Consider the following 22,215-nt stretch of genomic DNA (forward strand, 5'->3'; position numbering starts at 1 on the left):
ATTGAGTATACACAGATTTTAAAAGGTAACTTCAAAGCAAGTAAAAGTGTGTATACGTTTTAGTATTCCAGTATACCAACAAGAGAGGAGTCTAGAGGGGAGTGTCTACTACCTACCAAGGGTAGAGATGAGGATATCCTAGAAGAGTGTCTTTAGTAGTGATAATATGACCTTCCCTTTCCAGATTCCAACGCCAATAGCGGTTCCAGTAGCTCCTATAGTTCCAAACAATGCTCCCAATATAGTAGGAAGGTTTGATGGAAAGTGAATGGCATATAAAGCATACTAAGCTAATTAGCCTGCCCTAGGTGTAGGGGTTGTGTTATATGTGTGTTATTAGTTTCTACCCTTGTAGATCCTACGGATTTTCCGTAGGTTTTGGGGGCCTTCAGACCTTCTAGAAGCAGCGGTTCTTCTACGTTTTATTTTCTTCCTGATCCTTATTACTCGGTCGCGAGAGAATTCGAGCTCGTTTTCCACTTCCTCCTCTTCAAGAGGTTCTTCCTCTTTGTCGAGGTTTCCGAGAAATCTCCCAAAGATATCTTCCAGCTTTTCTTCTGGTTCTCTTTCTTCGATCGTGAGTTACCGAATCAAAGGTGGTACGTAGTACTCTAGTCTGCATGTAAGCTCTGATTTTTGTGGGCAAAGCTATTTTCTCTAGGTGCTTCGCGTGGTATTTTGTAACCAATCCATCCCAAGAATATACTATTGGAACGGTGCATGCTGGCATATTATGGATGCAGCATAATTCTTTTGCAAGGACATCGTATTTCCTTTGTTTGTGGGATTCCGTATCTGAAACCTTAGTTGGACACGTGATTCCGACTTCGACTATAAATATCCTTTTATTTCTCCTGTCGTAGAGTTGGATATCGGGTCTATTGTTCGTTATCCTGGCGTCCGTCTTAACAGCAGTATCGATCCTAAGTTCATTTGTACCGTCAGTAACTGTCTCCTGCATCACATATCCTTTTATTTTCTTTCTTTTTATTAGATTGAACATGCGGCACAGGTGGAGAGATACACATTTCAGAACTTCGTTGTGTCGTCTGGTGTAATCAAAGGCTAGTTTACGTTCACAGCATGTGGCCAGGTGGTCTACAGTAGCTGTTGCTCCTTTGCAGTGTTTGCATTTATCATAGTTTCCCATGAAGATGTTTCTGTCTTGGAGAGCGCAGTAGGCTGCTTCGTCTCGGGCTGAGATGTTTCCATGTGTTAGCCAAAGTGCAGATTCCTTCCTATCAATTAGGTTGTCTCCATTCAGTTGTTTAAAGAATATAGGGTGACATCTCTTTTGTGAGAGTGAGTGGAACAGACTTCTCCTTTGCATCTCATTGATATTGTCATCTCCGATACGTAGTCCTCCATTGTTGACGTTTTCGTATTTGCGTCTAACAAATCCCTCTATGCGTGACATATGGGTGAGGTCTTCATTTTCGATTTGCATAATCAATGCTCGACGTGTGGATGTCTCACTGCCTTTTCTCAAGGTGTCCCAAAAAGTTAGCAACATCTTTTCAGATCTAAAGGTTGCTGATGCTAGTCCCCGTCCACATTGGTCTCTTTTAAGGTAGAGTCTTTCAGGGGATGCGTTTAGGTAATGTATCCTATGTTTGACCAATATTTTGCGGATGTCCAAGTCTAATGCCTCAAAATCATCCGGTAAAAGTCTTAGCAATCCAGTGTAGTAGTTCAGGAGGGACAAAGCAAACATATTTATTGCCTTGAACATGTTTCTCCCGTTCAGCTTGGTTTTTGCTAATTTTTCAACCCTTGCCAAAATTTCGGCTCGGATTTTTTCCCATGACTCCAACGATGGGATGCTTGATCTGTCTTCCATTATACCCAGGTATTTGTACATTGCAGATCCTTCCAGTAATACTGCAGTGTCTTCACAGAGAGGCGAGTTTGTAGCCGACTTTTCTCTGTTTATTTCCAATCCTGAGGCTTCGCAGAACATTTTGACCTCATCCGTCATTTTCTTTAGGATTTCGTCAGTTTCAGCGAATAGTTTAATATCATCCATGAATAGTAGGTGGTTCAAGCCATGTTCCTGTTTTTCTCCAATCTTTCCTTTTACCGTTGGGTAAACTGAATGTAGGATTTTACTCAGGGGATCCATGCATAGTACGAATAGTAGCGGTGATAACGAGTCTCCTTGAAGGATTCCTCTCGTTACCTTTTTCACCATTATAGGTTCTTTCCCACATCTAACGTCTATTGTCCATCCACTAGTGATATGCTTTATAAAGTTAGTAATCCAATCTGGGATATTCAGGTGATCTAGTACGGCATGTAAATATTTATGGTCTATCGAATCGAATGCCTTTCTAATATCGAGCCATGATGTTTTCAGATTGTTCTTGTGCGCCCTGTTAATTGCAATGTTCAACAGTGCTTGTTCCTTTGCCCCTTGGACTCCTTTAACCGTGGCCAATTGCGCTTCCGACAGCAATCTTCTCTCCTGTACAATTCCAATTAACACTCTGTAGACACATTTTGTTACCAGTTTGTACAAGTTAGACATGCAGGTTATCGGACGGTAGTTGCTTGGCGTTGTTTCGTCGCTCTTCTTGATCAAGTATGTTATTCCCTTTCCAAACCATTGAGGTATCTTATGGGGTTCCATGCATGCTTGTTTTGTTAGTTTATACAAGAAGGGGTGCAAATGTGTTGTTCTCTTAATGAAGAAGTTGTATACTCCATCGACTCCACATGCTTTCCAGTCTGGGAGTCCTTTTATGATCTCATAAAATTCTTCTTCGGAGATGAAGTCTTTCTCTTCCCTTACAACTGTAGGGTTGAGATATAGGTACCTTTCGAACTTTTCTGGATTTATAGTTCTGGCGTCCCACACAGGGGACCAGTGTATCTCCATTTCCACTGGAGACGGGTGATCTCGAGATTGTCCTTGGTTCAATAGATTTCTGAAGAATTTTTTCGTGTTCTTCTCGAAGTTGCTATTGTCCAAGTTGAATTGTATCCTCTCTTCACTCCTATCAATTTTTGTTTGGTATATGAGTATATTATTGTCTAAGGCTACTTTTTCTTCGAGTCGGTGTTGGGGGTTTTCCAGAATCTTCCCTTTGTTTTTCATGTATTGTATAGCCCGACCACGTTCTTCTCTAGACAAGTCGTACAGTTCTTCTCTGTCAATCAGTTCCTTAGTGTACTTGAATCCTGCTATCTTAAATTCCATGTTTTCCTTCCAATTGGAGGGTTCCCATTCCTTGTATGTTACGTGGTGATATGACAGTTGGACTGCTTGCAATATTCTTGTGGCTTCTGAGAAGTCTCTTGGTTGATTTGAGATTTCTAGTAAGTAGGATCCTAACTCGTCCAGGATGTACTGAAATGTTGTTTCCTGGAATCTCTGTGAGTAAATCTTGTAAGTCCTTTCGGCCTCCTCGATTTCATATTGTTCCATTAGGACCAGCTTTCTATTTATATCCTCTTTGATGTTTATTTTCCTACGTAGCTCCTTTAGAGAGTTCTCCGGGAGTTCATCGGCTCGCAGCATGAGCTCTTCATCAGAGGGTAGTTTTAAGTGTAAGTTATTTCTTAATCCTTTCCTAGCCAGATCTTGGAGTTTTTCCAAGTCTATATCATTAGAAAATCTTGCCTTATAGGCTTCGTGGATGTGTTGCCATCCGAACTTTGGGACTTTACCTAGGCTTTGTTGGACCTTGTGCAATACACATGCTGGCCAAATCTTCTCTGGTTCGTCCGTACCATCTAACATTACTTTTAGAGCTATTATTTTATTATTTTCATTTTCTTTCCGCTGCTGTTTAGAAGGTCTTTTGTTCCCCTGTCTATTCTGGGTAGTTGTACAAGTCGCCACCTGTTTGTTTAAATAGTTGTTTTGATTATATTCAGGTCCACATTGCATTTCACCCGGGGCTCGAGTTAACCTATTTTGAGCTGCGTTGTTGCAGAATTCTTCTTCGTCTGTGAAGCAGGATGTTCTATCAGACGATCCTGGTTCTTCTATCGGACTAGAATCTTCTGGTAATTGCGAATTAACCTCTTTAGGTTCTAATACTCTAATTGAATTATCGCTTGGACTTGGCGGAGTTCCTGTTAGCAGGATTTCGACCTCATCAGCTTGATAGTTTGGAGGTGTTAGGTCGATGATTTCCATTTGATCATCTTCCTCTTCACTTATCTCCATTGGCGTCCAGAACGCCTCACTAGAAGCAGATTCTGCTTCTGTAGTTGAGTTTTCACTTGTTACAATTAGCATTTGTGTGTCATCATCACACATCTTTTGATTTAGGCGCGGCGACCTTCTCGGAAGGCTACCTTGACTGAATGGCGAGCCCTTTTGTATCCTTTTTGCGGGACTCATTGTTTAAATTAGCGAATTATGGAATACAGTGGTTTTTAGACGGCCTTCTAGCCGTTCTTGGCTTCCGAGTCCTTATTTGGAGTCAGAATTGAATTATTCGAATATATTTAACCATTTATCTAAGTGTGTAAGCCTAAATTTATCGGAAATGTCTCTAAAGTGGACATTTCCTTTTGTTCGTTCAGAGTCTCTTATTTGGACTTTAAATTTCAGTTTTAAGACATTGAGAGATTGGTATGTTTATATGAAAAGATATATTACTTTATTTAGATTCATAGCAATCACTCAGTTTTTACAAAAGATTGAGACTGCATATAAAGCATCAAGTTTCTTCTTTAGAGGATCTCCTGTATATTGAGTTGTTTGTTTGGATTCGAAAAGACTCCACTCATTTGCATTTTTTGTCTTCTCATAGTAGATATATTTTGATTCAACTTGCAACTTCAGTTCTAAGAGGAGTGGCTTGGAAATTTTAGGATCCGAACCGGAATAAAATACAGATGTTTCGGTTAGAGAATCCTTAGAGAAAGCGGTAGTAGTACCCTTTACAGTTTGAGATTGACCTCTATGTTGGATACCCTTAATTATAAAGGTCTTTCCAGTAATCTCATGAGTGATCTTTGAGTAACCATTTGCATCATTAACCTTTTCACCCCTAATATTGATCGTTGCATCACCATCAGAGCTATAGCCACTTCCAGATACCTGGTCAAGTTGAATGCTAACTTCTGGAGATTCTGCCTCTATAAGGAGCTTCTGAATTCCAGCATGGTCATCAATACTAGTAGGCTTGATCTTCGTATCATTAACTTCCTTCCATTCATTATCTACTTTTGTTTTTTTAAACCAACTAAGAGTTGATTCAGATGAATAGCATATCAGAAGAGGAGTTCCAGACTGCTTTGGATACCAGAAGATATTGACCTCAGCTATACCGCTTGGAGAAGAAAGACCTATTTGAATAGTGCTATCACTTCCAATAAATGAAGAAACAGAAAATTGCCCGTTCCCCTGAAGATAATGCCTTCGTTTAGTGTAATTGTGACTTTTCTCCGCCGATTGGTCTGTATCTACTTCTATATTCTTATCACAGCTGGGGGAACTGCATTGGTATTTGCTCTCTTTGGAAATATTAATTATGTGAGTATCATTCTCTTTGTCCAGTGCATCCTTTAGTCCGCTAGAAGTTATACTAGGATCCTTAACCCACTTTTCACCATCCAGTTTGTAGAAGTCCTTTCCGGTTCCGAGCTGAAGAATTAGGGGCTTCTGATATTTACTATCCTTACTGGAGTAATATACCGAGGCTTCAGTATATTCTTTTTTAAGTATTGACTCTTTGAATGGTTTGTATATCTTATCGTGTTTTGTTCCAAGTACCCTCATCTTCCCATTACTCACAAGACAGTGAGTATATTTTCTGTAGTCTGTAGAAGGCTCATTTTTTGGTCCAGTAACTTGTATCCTAACACTTTTGTTGATATCAGAAGTTTCTTCTCCATTAACTCCATAGGTTTCATTATTCTTCGCATCTAGCTTGAGAACAACTACCCTACCAAATACGTCTCCCTTGCTAATACTTTTGAGTCTATCAGAAATATCATTGGCTATACCACTATATCTTTTCCAATTATTTGTGTTTATACCAGTGGGAGTGTAGTACTCATAATAATGATACATAGACCATCCTGTTTTTGTCACCCTAACGAGCAAGGGACAGAAATTATCCTCGTCATAGTCCCAATAGTAGACTAAAACATCTGTATGACAGTACTTGATACGTTCGAACCCATCTTGCTCAGTTCCTTGATAGTCAATTTTACCCAAATAATAAAATAGTTCGTAAAATCCCCAATCCGGTAAGGGATGTATATATGTCTTAAATCCTGCTGGAGTATTTCTCTCTTCTTTAGGAGTTATCTTATACCCACAACTAGAATGACTATACTCATTCTTATTGAAAATGTCAACAAGTACATATAGATACGAGCTGTAGGCACTAACCGTACATCCACTATCAGTAGTCATGTCACATCCTCATTCATTTTGTAGCACTTATCCAGTGCCATATGTTCACAGATATTTCCTCAGCCTTCCATACCATCTTCCAATTATCCTTTCCTAGTACTCCATTCATGTCTCAACTGGTGTGAGCAGAATTGTCAGTATGGATAAACGATGATAACTATGAAGAGTCTATGGATGAAGACAAACAATACGCAATAGGCGTGACAAAAGACTATAGGTCTAAACAAACAAAGGGCACAGATACAAGATGTTGTAAAGGAGTATCATTCCAGGGAGTTTAGATCCTCTACAGAGACTTATGCATGTTCAATATTGACAAGGGTGAAGAACGTGAAAAATATAATCATTCGAAAAGTAGATAGCCCAACGCCTAAATATCTGACGAATTTGCTGGTACTGTACACCTACTTTAACCTTATGCATGCTCATAACACATCAGATTCATCTCAATTTATAGTATAGATCCCCTTGGTTTTTCTAGAGCTCTTACAGGCTCACCGTTACTATTAGCTTCATGTGGATACTTCCTATAGTTTTAGAAATGTCCCAGTTATTACCCTTTTTAGTATTCCCATGCCACTTGTGATTTTTACCATTACTGCCCTCATTTTTTCTCCATTCTTTGAACAAGCTTAAACTTCCTCCCTCTTCTGGCTCTAATAGTGGTAGTCCCAGGAATGCATCACTAGTTGAAATAGTACCTGATAAATACCCTTAAATATACATACAGACAGTCTCATTCATTGATAGTGTAGCCAAGTAATGTTGTTTTAAAACTTTACCTCTACAGTTTGCGTAGAGTTTGTAACTTACGTCACTACATTTAAAGATTAAGTGGATGAGGTAGCGGGACTTCCACCATCACCTTCTTCAGCGTTTCTTCCTTGAGAAGATTTAGGGTCGGTATTTGGAGCAGATTCTTGAGCTGGAGGAGCATTAGGTCCAGTAGGAGAACCAGGAGCAGCAGCTTTATCAGTTTCTGTTCGGGCAGTTCCAGGGCCTGAATATGTTTATACTTGTTGAGATCGCTGATTAGAGTCTCCTAGTAGGGATGACATGCTAGGTCCCTCACCTTGTTCAGGGCTAGTGGGTTCAGTTCCAGTTGATCCAGTGGCAGTAACAGAACCTAAAAAGCTTATTTTTGAACTCCAGTAGTCTCACCAGAAGCAGTAGTTTCAGTAGCAACAGAGCCTGATCCAACACCTCCAGCTTGAGAAACCCCAGCCTGTTGAGTATTAGTAATAGCAGTTTGGCTAGATGAGTCAGCAGTTTGTTGTTGAGAAGGATTAACAGGGGATTGAGTAGTAGATGTAGAAGAAGCAGCTTCAGCAGAAGTAGAACCAGATTGAGTACCTTCACCAGTAATAGCAAGACCAGAATCAGCAGGAGGTTTAGGAGGTTCAGGAATAGAAGCAGCAACCTCATCCTTAACTTCACCTCCAGCCTCTTGATCAGCCTCCGCCTTCTTAGCATCACCACCAGTCAACTCATTGAGCTTCTTGGTGAGGCTGAGGTTGGCACCAAAGAAGAACTCCTCCCAGGTTTCGTTGGCACCCTTGGTAAAGAAGTGGACAGAGGTGTTGTGTCCATCAGGTGAGTACTTGTAGAGTTCAACGAGGACGGGCTCCTTGAGACCAGTCTTGAAGTAAACAGAGGAGTTGATGACGTTCAGGTCAGATGGAATGCCCTTGAGTGTCTTGTCTTCAAATGAGAATTTCTTGATGACCAGTGGCAAACTCAACTTTCCAATGTGGCTGTGTCTCGAGAAACCAGCAACTGGGAAGTTCTCTCTCTTCTGGACTGTGATCTTGTTGCCATGAGTGGTGTAACCTTCCGTCTTCTCAAACTGAATTGTGATTCCGTCTTCCTCAGCTCCTCTCAGATTGGCGTCTCCAGCCTGGTTTGGTTGAACTACTGGAGCAACAGCGGGAGCCTTGGGGGCAGGAACAACATCCTTGGTCTTGTCCCTGAGGGAGTAGGTCACCTGGTAAACTACGACTGCGCCAACAAGGAACCCTGTAACTAACAGAGGGGTCTTACGATACACTCCCATCATTAACATTAAATCAGTTATAGAATCTTCGAGTGAATGTGTCGTTCGCCTCCGATTACCAGGATGCAACCACTAGGCAACTTTGTGCTAACCGTTGCGGTCATCCTCACCGTCCTTCCCCTTGCATGGCAGATAATCGCACATTTTTCTACCATCTACTGGGCCAAACTCCAGGAGGATGTGTAGATGAGACAGGGAACGGTAGAAGCTGTGCTGCACATCCAAGTCACACTCCCTTCCTCCCCAGTCAACGTTGTGGTACTAACGGATGTAGAGACGTACACAAACATGAATTAGGACTTTTGAGTGAGACAAGAGACTCCAGGCAACACCTTTCCTTCGAGAAGTTCCAGGGAGGCTCCACCACCAGCGGACACGTGACTAAAGAACTTGGCACGTCCAGTCTGTTCTGCCAGAGCCGCAGTGTCACCACCAAAATGATGCTCAAGTGTCCTCCCTTTGTGCTTCCCTGAGGAGCATTTTTGCGGATAATAAAGGTCGTGAAAAGTCCACTGGTCACACCATTACTATTCTGATGTCACTTGCTCCCAGTATGCGATTCTATGTATACCAAAGAGACTTTGCCCTGCTCACAGATGCATGCCTTGACCCCCTCACATCCAGAATGGGCAAGAAGGAGTAGTCAGTAGTACAGTATTGACAGTCTACTGGAGTAGAGTCTCTGGTGGAGTAGACATGCTCTATTATATAGGCTCCATGCAGTCGCCATTCTTGCCATCTTACACTTACTCCGATCATGCTCATACTTGGAATATGTATTGACATAACCATCGCCAAATGAGGCATTTACCAGGCTGCTGATCAACTCCATTACTTCCTATACATCTGGTCATCTGCGCAGAGAAATCGTAGAGTACTGTGAAGAATCCGAGACCCCAAACACACCAAGTTCTTCCTTCCGGATCTGCATACTAGTAAGCTGAGCCATCCCCCAAACCTTCTTTATCCATATACACAACACGCATGTAAACTTTGTAAATCATTTAAAAAGCCACATGTTAGACTACCTCAGACGCACTTGTATGTGAGTGTCTGATATGTTACATAATTGAGTCCAGTGTTTTCTGAGGTTAAAAGAGAGCACTCTTGTTTTCCATCACACTCGGCTTTTGCCTTGGCTAACGCAGAGCGTTTAAATCCCTTTTCATGAAACATTGGTCCGAATTCGAACGCAAACACAGTTTTGATTACTTTTCCGGGTGGGCAGGTTGCACCAAATCCTACGCTTTTATGGCTGATGACGGTAACCTCTTCTCCATCTTCTACTGGTCTTGGAATTCTCTCTGCGTGATTCACATTTGCGTGCTCCAAAACTTACCCTTGCAGTAGTATAGTCCGTTATAGATGGAGTTACGATTTGGGCACTTGATGCCGAAATCGGCAGCGTACCTTTCCGGTCCAGCTGCCTCTTGATTGATGCTGAGAATGCAGACTTCACCGCGTCTGAAGAGGTTTGCGCAGTAGCCGTTGTAGGTATTGACAAGCATCTTGTCGATTTTACACCTGGGGGCCGAGATTTTATGATCCATAAACTCGGGTGTACAGACCGAGAATGACTCGGGTGACACAAACTCTGAACCTTCTGGACATTTGAGCTCAAGAGGACCTTTCCTTACGATGTAAAACGCTGCACGTCGTTGTGTATCCAGTGGGCAAACTCACGCTCTATCTTGACAATTCTCTTTACACCTACATTACCAATGTTTGCAGTTACGCGAGATGCAACTTCATTAACGGAGCTAGAATGACCTGCGCTGCCTTGTACGTTGCCAATAGCCCATGAGAGCAACAAGAGAGAGTGAAAGGCTACGATCGTAATCTCCATTCTACGGCACTTGGATATCAGAGCCTCAACATAATTCAAATAAAGCGAAATAACGACTGGAATAAGCGGTGCACCTTCCATTCTCTCAGCCAAGTCCCTCCGCGAACACATTGCCGTAGAATCCATTAGTGCATTTGTTTTTCGCCAAGGAAGAAGCGATTTCCTACCTTTATAATGTGAAATATTCCTGGAATTTGCCGAAAAACTCATCCATTCCTCCTTCCACCCCTATTCTTCCCAGGAAGAGAATCGCCGCGGGATTCCACAACTTTGCCGCCAATGTGTACGATGTGAACCATCAAGACTACCGTAAATGCCTCCATAATGCCCATTTATCAGGGGAAAACTGGAATAGAGCGCCTCCTCGGCCATTTGGGATCTCTTCCTCAAGGCCCAGATTTGCTCCCCGCTGGACAGACGATTGCGCTTCATCCTTTCCTCCATGGGTTTCATCCTGTGTATAATGCACACATGACCACAACTTGTGCCCGGAAACAGAGCTAAATGCGACTATAGAGAGCCTCTGGAAAGTAGTCGGCGGTTACTCTGCTCTGCAGAATGAGGGAATTGTCCAGTTCCATGATTGCCCTTTTGGACTCTTCAAGGGTCTCGTACTCGCAGAGGAGTTGTGCACCGGAATCCTTGATGGTATTGACCCACTTGTAGCCGCTGGAGCCTTCAACTCCGTTGAGGGCGATGTCGACGTTTCCCTCCAAATCCTTGACATTTACAATCGAACCGTATTCTCCGACAGTTTCCTCCAATTCCTCCATGTCAACCATTTTGTCTAGGAGGATGATTACGATCCTGGACGCATTGGCTGAGTCCGGAACTGTGGGAGGAGTGGGCACAGCCGGAGGTTTGGTCTGGCCCTGGCCCTTGGAGGGGATTGGAGCTGCATTGACGATCTTTCCAGTCCTCTTGTTAAAGCTCTGTGCGACCAGTGGCGTAGCCATTCCTTGTCCATGTTTACCCAGACCCTCGCCTTCCTTCCAGCCCATCTTTTCCATCATCTTTTGGGCGATGCTCGAGGCTTTGGGTTCCCTGGCTGAGCTTTTTTCCGCAGCAGGAGGAGCATGCACTTGGATGGGAGTGGCTACAGTTGGTGCTTCAGACGACTCTTGAGCCTCCATTGCAGCCAGACGTCTCATTAACATCTCGTCGCCTGAAGAATGTGATGAGTTGCACCTGGACAAACCTGAGAGTTTAGGCTTTGACTCCGCCTCTGCGACCTTTTCAGCTGGTTTATACGATGGAGTTGCGCTTGGCATAGATGTAGAAGCGGTCGGAGGAGCAAAAGAAAATCCTGAGCTGACAGACGGAGGATCCTGAATGTGTGTAGTATCCTTGCTCGCCGCCTTTGCTGACATGATTCTTGAGACCTTTTCATAGTCGTTTGGGAGACTAGGGTCGTATTCTTCGTCAAAGTTGTACGTTGGTGCCTTTTTCGAGAATCTCGGCTTGCCAAAACTTCCGGCTTTGCCACCGGCCAAACTACCGGAATCCAGAGGGTTTACTGAGCCGATTTGCGATTTATTAACGTTTGTATTGAGGTTGGAGCCGAAATTTGTTCTGGTTTCTCCATGGAATCCGAGATTTGTAACGTGGTCGGAGCTAGCGCCTGTTTTGCCGCGTTTAACGCTATTCGGAGCAAACAGTGCCCTGTGACTTAACCACGAGTTGGTACTGGCTGACGCTTCGTCGTCCATTTTGGTTAAATTTACATCCAGTGACTCCCGGGTCTGGACGCCTGGAATGTGATGCTCGAGGAAGAAACTGCAGACGTTTATACACATGTAACGGTAGGTGTTAGGCTACAGGTCCTTGTAGGACTGCTTGAGTTTGCTTTGTTTCTTGGCTGTGAGCTCTTCATGCTCTTCTTCCTCCTCCGAGTCCTGCTCAACCCTGAGGAATTGCTGATGAAATGCGCGGTAAACAAACGTGAAATGAGCGTCTGTAGATTCATCCGTGACAAATGTGCTGTGATGGACGTCGTAGTAGATGTCTTGGCCCTGGAACTCAGTGACTGGGACGGATCGAGACTTACCACTTGCACCTTTACCTTTTCGTCCCTGAGAATGACCATGTAAAAGGGAGATTGAGTGGGACCAAAGGTGTCATTTACGGTCCCTAGAATCGTCCTATCGTCCTTGCATACGATGGAGCCAAGGTCCAATACTTTGTGGTTCTATAAATGTGTCTATGGAACTCGAGAATTTACCTCTATGGATTCTACAACTACGATATTGCCAAGAGATGACTGGCATGTGCCAATTTTGCTAATTGGCAGACTGATATCCACCTTTTCGGGTAAATCAACGGTATCAATGATCTGTACATTCATTCTGGACCGGAGAATACTCACCCGCAAATTGTCCAGGGGATCAATTATGTCGCTGACATCGGCGCTACTAATCGACTATGAAATGCATGGCTAGACAAACCGCATGTATTCTCTATGCTTAACTTCGAGCTCTAAATCTGAATCACTAGCATCGCTCTCGTCCCCTCCGTAGAGAATTGAGGGTCTTTCAAGAATTCTATAGTTGTTGCCTTGGAAAACACAAACATACCGTTGAGATGTTATTCCTTTCGGTTTTTTGAAGGATTCTAGCTCCTTTATGCGATGTGTTTCGGTCTGCATGTTTGTGTAATGGGTGGGTAAAATGAATGAAATGGAATGTATAACCAGGTTTCATTTAGTAGAGGATGTTAGGGGTATTTAGAATGGACTATGAATGGCCTTTCATGGGTTCCGTAGTAATAAAAGTCGCCAAAAATGTTGATTGAGCAAGAGAGTATTAGTCCATTAAACCAACTACTCAGTACTCAAGCTAGTATCCCTACTAGAGAGCCAAGGAGTACCTCCATAGAGTCTCATATCTGTCTAACCCAAGGGTATCCTTTAGAACGTTTAAACATCCACCAGCCAAATCCAGTAAGGGAACCAGAAACTACAGTGGCAGAAGCAGAGCCCCCGAAAATTACTTTCCAACCGTTAGGGTCAGTTTGAGAATTTCCGTGAGAAGTTTTACCATGAGCTTCAGCAATAGGAGAGCCTGAGGCTATCTGTTGAGCAGGTTGAGGGGGAGGTGGTGGAGGATTAGGATTAGGAAGAGTAGGAACAGCAATAACAGGAGTAGTAGAAGCAGGAGATGGACTACCAGCAGCTTCAGCTTCAAGAGTAGGAGATTGAGGATCTTGAGGTTGAGGAGATCCAGGTTGACTAGCAGTTTCAGGAACTGGTTTAGGAGCAGGTCCTTGACCAGTAATATATTTAATAGCCTCATCAACAATGTCTGTCAGAATACTTATTCCTAATCCTCCCGCCGCAGTTGAAATGTCTACTCCAAAATTTTCCAAGTTTGTTAACATCTTACCGTAGTCTTGATTCTCTCCGTCATTTATCAATATGTCGGAATCATCATCCTCAGATTCACTAGAATTACACCTGGAGAGTGTTGATGGATTTTGAATACTCGGTAACCCCTGAGTTTCTTTACAGATTGGTATACTAGTTTTTAGTTCTCCTAGAATTGTAGCGATATTGTTCTCACCGCTTGAGTTAGACAAGACCCATTTTCCATTTTCTGTTTCATTCTTAAGCCATGTAACACTCTTTCCATTGCGTTCAACACGTATTGCGACCGGATAGTCTTCATTAGATTCTAGAAAGTAGACAATAACTTTCTTAACATTTTCAAGAGGAAACATATTACCATGGACATTTTGCTTAACATCTCCATTGTAGAAAGAAGATATTGTTAAGGTCTTGCTTGTGTTAGCAGGAATATGTTCATAACCAGTGAAACCTTGGTATGTGGGCCTTAGCTCTGGAGCAACCTTTATCCTCTTTTCATGTTCAAGAATATTATGACAGTAGGTTCTCTTAGCTTTCCTGGAGACATTTATCTGAACAACTTCATGGATTCTGCAGTTAACTTCATGGATCTTTTTAGTAAATTCCTCAGTAAGTTTCTTTTGATTGTCATAAAAATGTTCTGTTTCTTTCTTACCAATCAATCCCCAGCTAGTGTAAGGTTCTTTTCCACCAAGATTCTCATACCAAGTAGATTTTCCATCTGTATTTAAAAATTCCACAAGTAACGGAATGTTATCCGGTTTAATTTGATAATCTTTCCAGTAGTAAAGGTGAAATAGAGGTCCCCTTTCATAATATGGAGGAATTATGTCGGTAGACCGGTCATTATAGGTAAGTCTGGAAATCTTAGTATCATGAGTTAGTCTATATCCTTCTGCCTTATAATCCTGTTTAGCTCCAAGAGGGAGAGATCCAGGTTGAGATCGGGATACGACCTTTTTAGGTAGACAGGTAGAATTGGGTTTATTTTTATGGAATTGTTTAAGATTTCCAGGTTCTGTAAGTTCAATAGGAATAGCATTATTAAGCCGACAGTTTTGGTGATCTAAGGCCTGTTGTTCAGTCATGTCTTTTACTTGATCTGAGCTCCAAGTTTTACCTGTTCCACCTGGACCCTTGCCATAGTACTCAGGTTTTCCATGATTATTATGTATAATTCTGAGAAGTATGGGTACTTCTGGTTCACCATCCCAAAAATATACTTGTACGTTCTCTACATTTGGGATTTTGGTGTCTGATTTTGTTGTTCCTCTTCCTATTTCACCTCCACCTTGTAATTTCCTGCTTATAACATAATTATCACTCCCGGTAGCTACTTTGTGAACGTTCTTAAAAAAACCTTTTTTTAGTTCATCATTATTCCTCGTAATTAGTATCGAAATAGCCCCTAAACCAGACGAAACGTAGAAAGCATCAAGCTGACCATCCTTAGGTTGTTCCGTTATATTTATCTGTACACCCTCTTTTGGAGGAGTGTATTTTGGACATTCTGTTATTCTAAGAGGATTTTTAACTTGTCCAAAAATCTGTACGATTTGATTAGATAAATCGTTGTCTTCTTCCCAAAGGTCTGTTCTGGTAGTATTTCTTCTATACCATTTTTTGGCACCATTTGACTCTACACAAATCAGAAATGGATTTGTAGTGTCACAAGAGGAAGCATATGAAGAAAGCTTGGTAACACTCTTGAAAATTAAATTTCTAGACCCTATTTTTTGTCTATTACTTTTGAGTAGGACCTCTGCCACAGAAAACGGTTTATTACCATTTTTACTCGTATATTCATAGGCTGAAAGGAAATATTGTTTACTTATAGTAGCATTATGACGAGTACTTATTCTATTATTGTGTTTAGTATCCCTAGAATTATGACAACCAGAGTCTTGTCCCAAGTTAATTCTAACAGCCTTATTGAGTGCACAACTAAGGTGGTCAAGTTTAGTCTTTAGATCTACTTCAGAAGAAGATAATTTTTTAGAATCTTGCCCTTCTAACTTCCTCCATATCTTGTTACTTCCATCTGTACTCTTGTTCTCATACCACTCAGACTTGGATGTGGAGGCTTGTTTGAGTTCTATCAGGAGAGGATTTTTACGATCCTCATCACCTTCCCAGTAGTAAACAGAGATAGTAGCATTCTTATCAACCGAGAGTGATTTAGAATATTCACTTGGCTCTTTATATTTCACTAGATTAGCCCCGTATGTTACATGGTAGTCCCCGTCGTCTGTTAGAGTATGATTAAACCTGGAATAGATTCCGTTAACAGGAGATCCTGGTTCAACGGTAACATTGTATTTTCCACATATCTGGCAATGGTAATTATCTCTTACAGCATCATTCTGTATATCAACCCTGTGAAGATGGTGGAGTTTACATGCAAGCCTATCTAGCTCCTTTTTGAACTGATGGATAGCGCCATCTCTGTTATTTCTAGGATATTTATTCTCTACCCCTGGAATTTTCCTCCATATCTTGTTATTACCAGTATTCTCATACCAAGTGTAGTTCCCACTACCGCTCTCCTTGACACCAAGCAGGAGAGGTTTTGTTATGCGATTCTTGTCACCGTCATATTTTTCATGAAAATATGTCGTAGCTTCCCATACAACAAGATGTGTACCAGAAAATAGTTTGGACGTTCCACCCTTTTTACCATCCCCTATTTGAAGAGGTTTATTTCCATACTTGAGACTACCTATAAAATATCCAATAATCTTTTCGTGAGTGCAATATCCATAACCCCTAGCGCCCTTTACTGCACCTGTCTTAGCCTTTATAAAGCCTAGATTACTCCATAGGCAGTTACATGGTCCATTGCATTTTCTCGATATATCTACGTCTTTAGAAGACATCCATTCTTAGATTTATGGCTTCAACTGCCCCTCCTGAAAATCCTTTCAAATCTCAGATCAATGAGTAGCTTCAATGCAGTACTGTCTAGTCATTCATCCTCCCTCACAACTAGCTCATTGTCAGAGAGTATCCACAGAACAAGATGAACAACTATAAGCAGAATCGTCCTAATGATATCTATTGAATATCCCCAATAAACACGAGCATGACCAAACAATCACCTCCAATTCAGAGGTATAGTATGCATACTAGCCTCCCATCTCTGCATTTACTCCTTTACATCCTCATGAGCTCCCTCGAGAGGAACTCTTCCTACACATCAACACCTTCCTGGACCCATTCTCAGCACTTCCAAACGCCCACATAGCAACCCATGATATCCTCCATCATCTTTAACTATAAACATTGCAGGAAACCTGGACAGTAGGCCCTGAAATCCACAAATTACCGCCAAATTCATGCCGTGAATACTCATGGCACTCTCAAAACCCGCAATGTAACATAAATATAAACATAAAAACCAAACAACCTGGGCAAAGTGAGTGACGAGGGCCAAATCGTCGACTTCTGTGACGCCATCGATGACGATGGGCTTGTCCTCCTTCATTCTCTAAATATCTGCGCCTCTATTGTACAGAACTTCGTAAACCAGGAGATACGGCGCAAATATCCACAAATTTACGAGTTTATACACGGAAACGATTTCTGAGCCCCGCATTTCGCTCGGCGGTGTGGCACCTCATATGACATAAATCTCGCGTTTTCTGGGCTCAAATTAGAGTTTGACACAGAAGGTGTATAGAGCTTTAAAAATGTAGTTGCGATCAGGACTTGTGTCACTATGGAAGGCCTTGGCGCGATTTTAAGGGCCAGTCAACTCTTGCGCAAAGCGCCCATTTATGGCCCTAAAATGTCGCTATTATGCAATGAAATGAGTTTTAACCCTTTAAAGTATTCGATGCAAGGGGTGTACAGGAAATGGGAGTGTTCGGTCGCTCTGGAACAAACATTCAGGTGTGTAGAGGGGACCCTTGACAGACGTCCGAATTTGGCTTTCGAGATCCCCTGCTACGAAAAGTACGGGCTAGACAAAGACATTCGTATGAGCAAAAGCTTTTGGCCAGAGCATGGCGCCGGAATCGGCCTCCATCGACTGGAATTGATGGACCGTTTTGGGCAAAAGGAATACCTTCTTCGAAGACACAGGGGAGGAAAGGTCAAGAATAAGCTCAGGAACCTTGAAAAGAAGAAGAAAAGAGAGCAACAAGCCCTTGCCAACAAATTTACGAGGGACATATTCACCAAAAAGACCGAATAGTTTGTAGATTTGCATCACTTCTTTGAGGAGTACATTAATGTAAAAATTAAAACTGCATTATTTGGACGATGCCCATCAACTATGTTGCGATTACAAGTCTATTTCCGCACTTGGTGCATTCGTACATTACCGACATGCCTTCATCGGCTGATCTGGCTTGGAACGTTGAGAAGGTGTGTGTATCATGTCCACACTTTTCGCAAATTTGCTTTACAGTTTGTTTTCCGCTCTTTTTGGCACTCTTGGCATCAAGTAGTGCGCTGTTCATGTGACTCTTCCACCACCTCTTGCCGGATTCTTCAAAGACATACCCGGATCTAGTTCCGTAGAGGTAGACCGACTGAGCATCCGCCTCATCAGCCCTTAGGGAATCCACTAGAGAGTCAGAATCTCCCTTTTTAAAAATGGGTGCAATGATGCTGTTGCAGGTTTGGCATCTCAGAAACTCGTTTGGTTGTACGAATCCGTTATTTGGTCCTTCATAGTCAAAGAACATGTAGGCGCTCTTGAAATCTATGGAAGAGTCACAGAATCTGCATCCTACAGCTACCAGATAGTCGTATGATACTGGGTCCATATTTGTATCGCGTTCTCCAGCATCCATTTCTTCTTCATCTGCATTATTGTCAGCATGGCCGCTACCACGACCATCATTTAGAAACGCCTCAGCGTTGCATATTTTATACTTGGAGTCTGTGAAAAGCCTTCCCTTATCGTCTAGTCCATTCTCAGCGTACAAATACCTTACCATATCCACGGCTTCATTCACGTTGATCTTGGCAATATACTCGGAGAGCATCGGATCCAAGGTATTCACGTATATCTCGTGACCTTCCTCGGCCAGACTGTAAAGAACGTCCATGGAGTCTACATTCATCTTTAAATTTCGGGTTTATTGCGAGAATCTCCCATTCAGCCCCTTTGATATGCCGTACGACCGTTTTTCGGGACTCTTGTGCCCTACCTCGCCAGTATCCACTATATGTTATTACAATAAGTTAGTAACAGGAAAAGAGAGTGAGCTTTAGGGCCAATATTTTACAAACAAGACAAAAGTGCCCAAAACAACCCTGTACGCCAACCTTTAGAGCCCTTGAACCATCATTTAACAAAAAATTAAAGCATAAATAAACCGTAGGAAAATTAAAGCCAAAAGTTGCAAAATGGCGAAATTATCGACTGGCGTCTGTGTGGTTGTGTTGGAATCTCGTCTACTCGATAAACTTCACTCTAAATGATGCGAAATCGCACCTTTGGACTTATGAACTTCATTTACGATGAAAGTGTCCGCAAGAGTCTCTCAGGTTTCGTCATTGGCCTGCTAGTCCTTCCTGTGCTAAAGATTTTACAAAATTTGTCAAAGTCCGCGTATACAAAGTGCCTAGACGCTTGCAGCTGCGTCTTGAGGAAGAAACGCAGGGCGGAGTCCACGTCTACCGAGTACAAACTCGTCCTGTGTGTCAGAAGTGGTAAGACTCTCTACGCTGACTTTTCTATTCATCCATTTCCACGCAGATTTGGCCATGGGAAAAGGAAAGATTGGTGCTCAGTGTGGTCACGCGTCGATTGGAGCCTATTTGAGTGCAGTTGAGACCAAGAGTCCGTACCTGGAGCACTGGCTAAGCGACGGTCAACGGAAGGTCGTCTTGAAGATTCAGGTATTTTACTCGCTCTACGGTCAACATTGTTAGGACTATGAAGAGATGAAGGCTCTCAGGAAAGAGGCAAAGAGGCTAAATCTCAATACACACGTTACCTGTGACGCGGTATGTTTTTATGCAGTTTGTGTTTTTGGAATGCAAGAAAGTTGAGAGGTTCCGTTGCTGAAAGGTGATGAAATATTGATGGTGCACAGGGGAGGAGTGGAGGATGGAATGTTCCATGTGGTAGAAAAGCTAGTCATGAGGATGAATGTATGGATGAGGAGTAGCTAAGAATGATTTTCCCTCTTAAAATGTATGATCATGCATCTTAGTACTCAATTCCGAAGACTAATGGATCTTGCAAAGCCGAAACGTACTTCTTATGATGGAGGATGAGCGGATGTGTATGGCAGGTCTTAAATTTAGATTTTACCAAAAGGCCAGAGAAGAATGATGACTGGGCATGTCTATCCAGTGATACTATTTCAAGTGGAATAAAGGTTACAAAGGAGGTCAATAATCCTAAAAGAGGTTTTACAACATACACTTATACATATAATGGTGGAGGCACATTTACCCTAAGTACAAATATAGGCGGTGGAAGTTCTATACCAGGAATACAAAATCCCGTAAAATGTGTGGAGGTATATTACTGGAATGGCGATGATCGGGTGCCTATCCTTATTGGAATTACAAAGAATGGTCAACCCAGGTACTATTCATATACCACCAGGACTAGCAATGGAGTACAAGGTAATGTTTGGTCACCTGCTGGCAATTCTGGTAAGCTACTTGAGCATCTACTAGATGAGAAAAATTGTAGTTTCAATGGTGCAATCCCCTTTGACATACAGAATCCAACCAATCCATATAAGCTTTATACTGATGGTAAAGCACCTCCATGTATGAAGAACTTTAGAAAGATCAGAGAATCTGACTCTCAATCTCCAAAACTTACTATTCCCGGATATGATGTTAAGGAATACACCGTCCACAATAATGATAAAAATCTTCCTGGCAAGTTTATCGGTACAAAGATCTCAAGAGTGACATATAATGGAGCAGATACAAATATTAGTCTCCCAAGGGGTTATCCAGTCTCCAAGGTTAGACTGTTCTCTTACCCAGGTCCTACTGGTGGTGGCAGTGGTGTACCTCTTATGCTCCAGTTTATAGAGAAGGATGGAAAGTCTATGTGGTATTATAGTATAGATAAATATGGCACTAATTGGGCATCTACTACTGGTTCTGGATTCTATCAAGAAGATCAACTTACTGATGCACTTTCTGATAAACTAGATGAGGTAGCGTGTCACATTGGTATTGGTGTTACCATGAATCTTAGCAAGAAGGTATCTGATAATATACAGCCATATTGTTGCGATAAGCATGATAATAATAAAAAGGTCACTGTTAGAGAGGAAAAAGTTGCATCTACCATTCCATATTTCAAGCATGAGATTGGCGGTGGAGATAAACTGGCGGGAATTAAGTACTATGAGAATGGTCAGTCTAGCAGTAGGAAGAGAATAACTGCTTCCGAGTTAAGATACCCTATCCCTGGTTCCCTCACCGTTTATGCTTTCTACTGTACAGGGAATGACCCAAAACTTATATATCTAGATTCTACTGGACAACCCAATGCTAAAGGTTGGTATCAACCAAACACTACTAGTGATAATACATGGCAGAGATTCTATGGTATCAAAAATGATATACCAGACAATATTAAAGACTGTAGTGATAGCGACTTTGAACAACTTGTGAATGCACTACGAGGATTTCCTGGATGTGAAAGCTATCAAGCATGTAATGAGAATTCTAAATCCTTACCTCTATTAGGTGGTCCTGGGTCTCAAGGACCTGCTGGTAAAAATGGTGAAAAAGGAGAACATGATTCACCTGGTAAAGATACTGCTGATCCTACTGAAGTTCTCTCTGCTACTTCTGCTACTACTACTTCTGAAACTCAACCTTCTCCTGCTGCTCCTGCTGTTACTAGTCTACCTGCTCAAGAAGCTGAAGGTAGAGTTGAAACTGCTCTTGCTACTGGTTCTAAAGCTGCTGATGGAGCTCCTACTCCTGAATCTCCTCCTTCTGGTACTACTTCTCAAGAAGCTACTGCTGCTCTTTCCGTTGAATCTGGCGGTATTATGCTATTCTCACTACTTCTGGTATATATGGTGGCCCTCTTGCCGGAGCTGGCTCTCTTACTGGATTTGGCTGGTGGGCATTTAAACGTTCTAAGGAGACTATTTAGTACTAATGAGGACTACTACCCAGTGAATGTGTACACAACAGCTCCATTTGGATTATCTTAAGAATACAAAAGCATGATGACTATGGATCATCAACGCATTTCTCACCTTCTCTTGCAAACCTCCATAGTTACTCTCTATACTCTCATTCATTCAAACATACAGGGAAGGACACAGGTACCTTCTGGGTCATATACAGTCATCGCAATCGGTCCCGGTAAGTTTTCCATTCTCGCTCCCTGACCGCCAGTACACATGATGGCCATCCCTTATGCACATGATTGCGACAAACTACCGATTCTAGTGCTACTACAACAGCCTTCACATACGGACGAACTGACAACTATTCAGGCCCGGAAGACCTGCTAAACAAGATCACTGGCCACCTCAAGCTCCTCTGAGAGACGCCAATGGCTCTTCGGAGAGACACCAAAGTACGGAAACCCCGGAAACTGGGTGGGAAGAGGAGAATGTGAAGAA

The 22,215-nt window shown here is 42.3% G+C and overlaps 10 protein-coding genes across 10 annotated transcripts; 2 read left to right on the plus strand and 8 right to left on the minus strand.

Annotated features, from left to right (window-relative positions):
* Positions 1–490: 490 nt before the first annotated feature.
* Positions 491–4,267, minus strand: BEWA_040130 (reverse transcriptase domain containing protein; the record flags this gene model as incomplete). The annotated part of the gene is made up of 1 exon (XM_004833370.1): positions 491–4,267. One exon carries the CDS (start codon positions 4,265–4,267, stop codon positions 491–493), a length of 3,777 nt encoding a protein of 1,258 aa, XP_004833427.1.
* Positions 4,268–4,636: 369 nt separating this feature from the next.
* BEWA_040140 (hypothetical protein) lies at positions 4,637–6,379 on the minus strand (the record flags this gene model as incomplete). The annotated part of the gene is made up of 1 exon (XM_004833371.1): positions 4,637–6,379. One exon carries the CDS (start codon positions 6,377–6,379, stop codon positions 4,637–4,639), a length of 1,743 nt encoding a protein of 580 aa, XP_004833428.1.
* Positions 6,380–7,198: 819 nt separating this feature from the next.
* BEWA_040150 (hypothetical protein) lies at positions 7,199–8,466 on the minus strand. Its single transcript, XM_004833372.1, has 2 exons — positions 7,541–8,466; positions 7,199–7,505 (listed from the first exon to the last, which is right to left on the minus strand). The coding sequence occupies exons 1-2, from the start codon at positions 8,439–8,441 to the stop codon at positions 7,390–7,392; spliced, it is 1,017 nt and encodes a 338-aa protein (XP_004833429.1). The 5' UTR covers positions 8,442–8,466; the 3' UTR covers positions 7,199–7,389.
* A 259-nt stretch (positions 8,467–8,725) lies between these two features.
* BEWA_040160 (hypothetical protein) lies at positions 8,726–9,264 on the minus strand (the record flags this gene model as incomplete). Its single annotated transcript, XM_004833373.1, has 2 exons — positions 8,726–8,901; positions 9,183–9,264. 2 exons carry the CDS (start codon positions 9,262–9,264, stop codon positions 8,726–8,728), a joined length of 258 nt encoding a protein of 85 aa, XP_004833430.1.
* Positions 9,265–9,438: 174 nt separating this feature from the next.
* On the minus strand, positions 9,439–10,359 carry BEWA_040170 (conserved hypothetical protein; the record flags this gene model as incomplete). Its single annotated transcript, XM_004833374.1, has 3 exons — positions 9,439–9,736; positions 9,772–10,080; positions 10,116–10,359. 3 exons carry the CDS (start codon positions 10,357–10,359, stop codon positions 9,462–9,464), a joined length of 828 nt encoding a protein of 275 aa, XP_004833431.1. The 3' UTR covers positions 9,439–9,461.
* A 419-nt stretch (positions 10,360–10,778) lies between these two features.
* Positions 10,779–12,074, minus strand: BEWA_040180 (hypothetical protein; the record flags this gene model as incomplete). The annotated part of the gene is made up of 1 exon (XM_004833375.1): positions 10,779–12,074. One exon carries the CDS (start codon positions 12,072–12,074, stop codon positions 10,779–10,781), a length of 1,296 nt encoding a protein of 431 aa, XP_004833432.1.
* Positions 12,075–12,092: 18 nt separating this feature from the next.
* Positions 12,093–17,223, minus strand: BEWA_040190 (conserved hypothetical protein; the record flags this gene model as incomplete). Its single annotated transcript, XM_004833376.1, has 7 exons — positions 17,046–17,223; positions 12,723–12,916; positions 12,644–12,689; positions 12,500–12,610; positions 12,326–12,466; positions 12,220–12,290; positions 12,093–12,183 (listed from the first exon to the last, which is right to left on the minus strand). The coding sequence occupies exons 1-7, from the start codon at positions 17,121–17,123 to the stop codon at positions 12,093–12,095; spliced, it is 732 nt and encodes a 243-aa protein (XP_004833433.1). The 5' UTR covers positions 17,124–17,223.
* A 36-nt stretch (positions 17,224–17,259) lies between these two features.
* On the plus strand, positions 17,260–17,875 carry BEWA_040200 (hypothetical protein). Its single transcript, XM_004833377.1, has one exon. It carries the CDS (start codon positions 17,358–17,360, stop codon positions 17,832–17,834), a length of 477 nt encoding a protein of 158 aa, XP_004833434.1. The 5' UTR covers positions 17,260–17,357; the 3' UTR covers positions 17,835–17,875.
* A 38-nt stretch (positions 17,876–17,913) lies between these two features.
* On the minus strand, positions 17,914–18,711 carry BEWA_040210 (conserved hypothetical protein; the record flags this gene model as incomplete). Its single annotated transcript, XM_004833378.1, has 1 exon — positions 17,914–18,711. One exon carries the CDS (start codon positions 18,709–18,711, stop codon positions 17,914–17,916), a length of 798 nt encoding a protein of 265 aa, XP_004833435.1.
* Positions 18,712–19,068: 357 nt separating this feature from the next.
* On the plus strand, positions 19,069–22,136 carry BEWA_040220 (conserved hypothetical protein; the record flags this gene model as incomplete). The annotated part of the gene is made up of 5 exons (XM_004833379.1): positions 19,069–19,303; positions 19,350–19,492; positions 19,526–19,600; positions 21,901–21,952; positions 22,087–22,136. 5 exons carry the CDS (start codon positions 19,069–19,071, stop codon positions 22,134–22,136), a joined length of 555 nt encoding a protein of 184 aa, XP_004833436.1.
* Positions 22,137–22,215: the final 79 nt, after the last annotated feature.

The sequence above is a fragment of the Theileria equi genome (assembly GCF_000342415.1).
Source record: "Theileria equi strain WA chromosome 2 map unlocalized gcontig_1105316255037, whole genome shotgun sequence".
Classification (NCBI taxonomy): domain Eukaryota; phylum Apicomplexa; class Aconoidasida; order Piroplasmida; family Theileriidae; genus Theileria; species Theileria equi.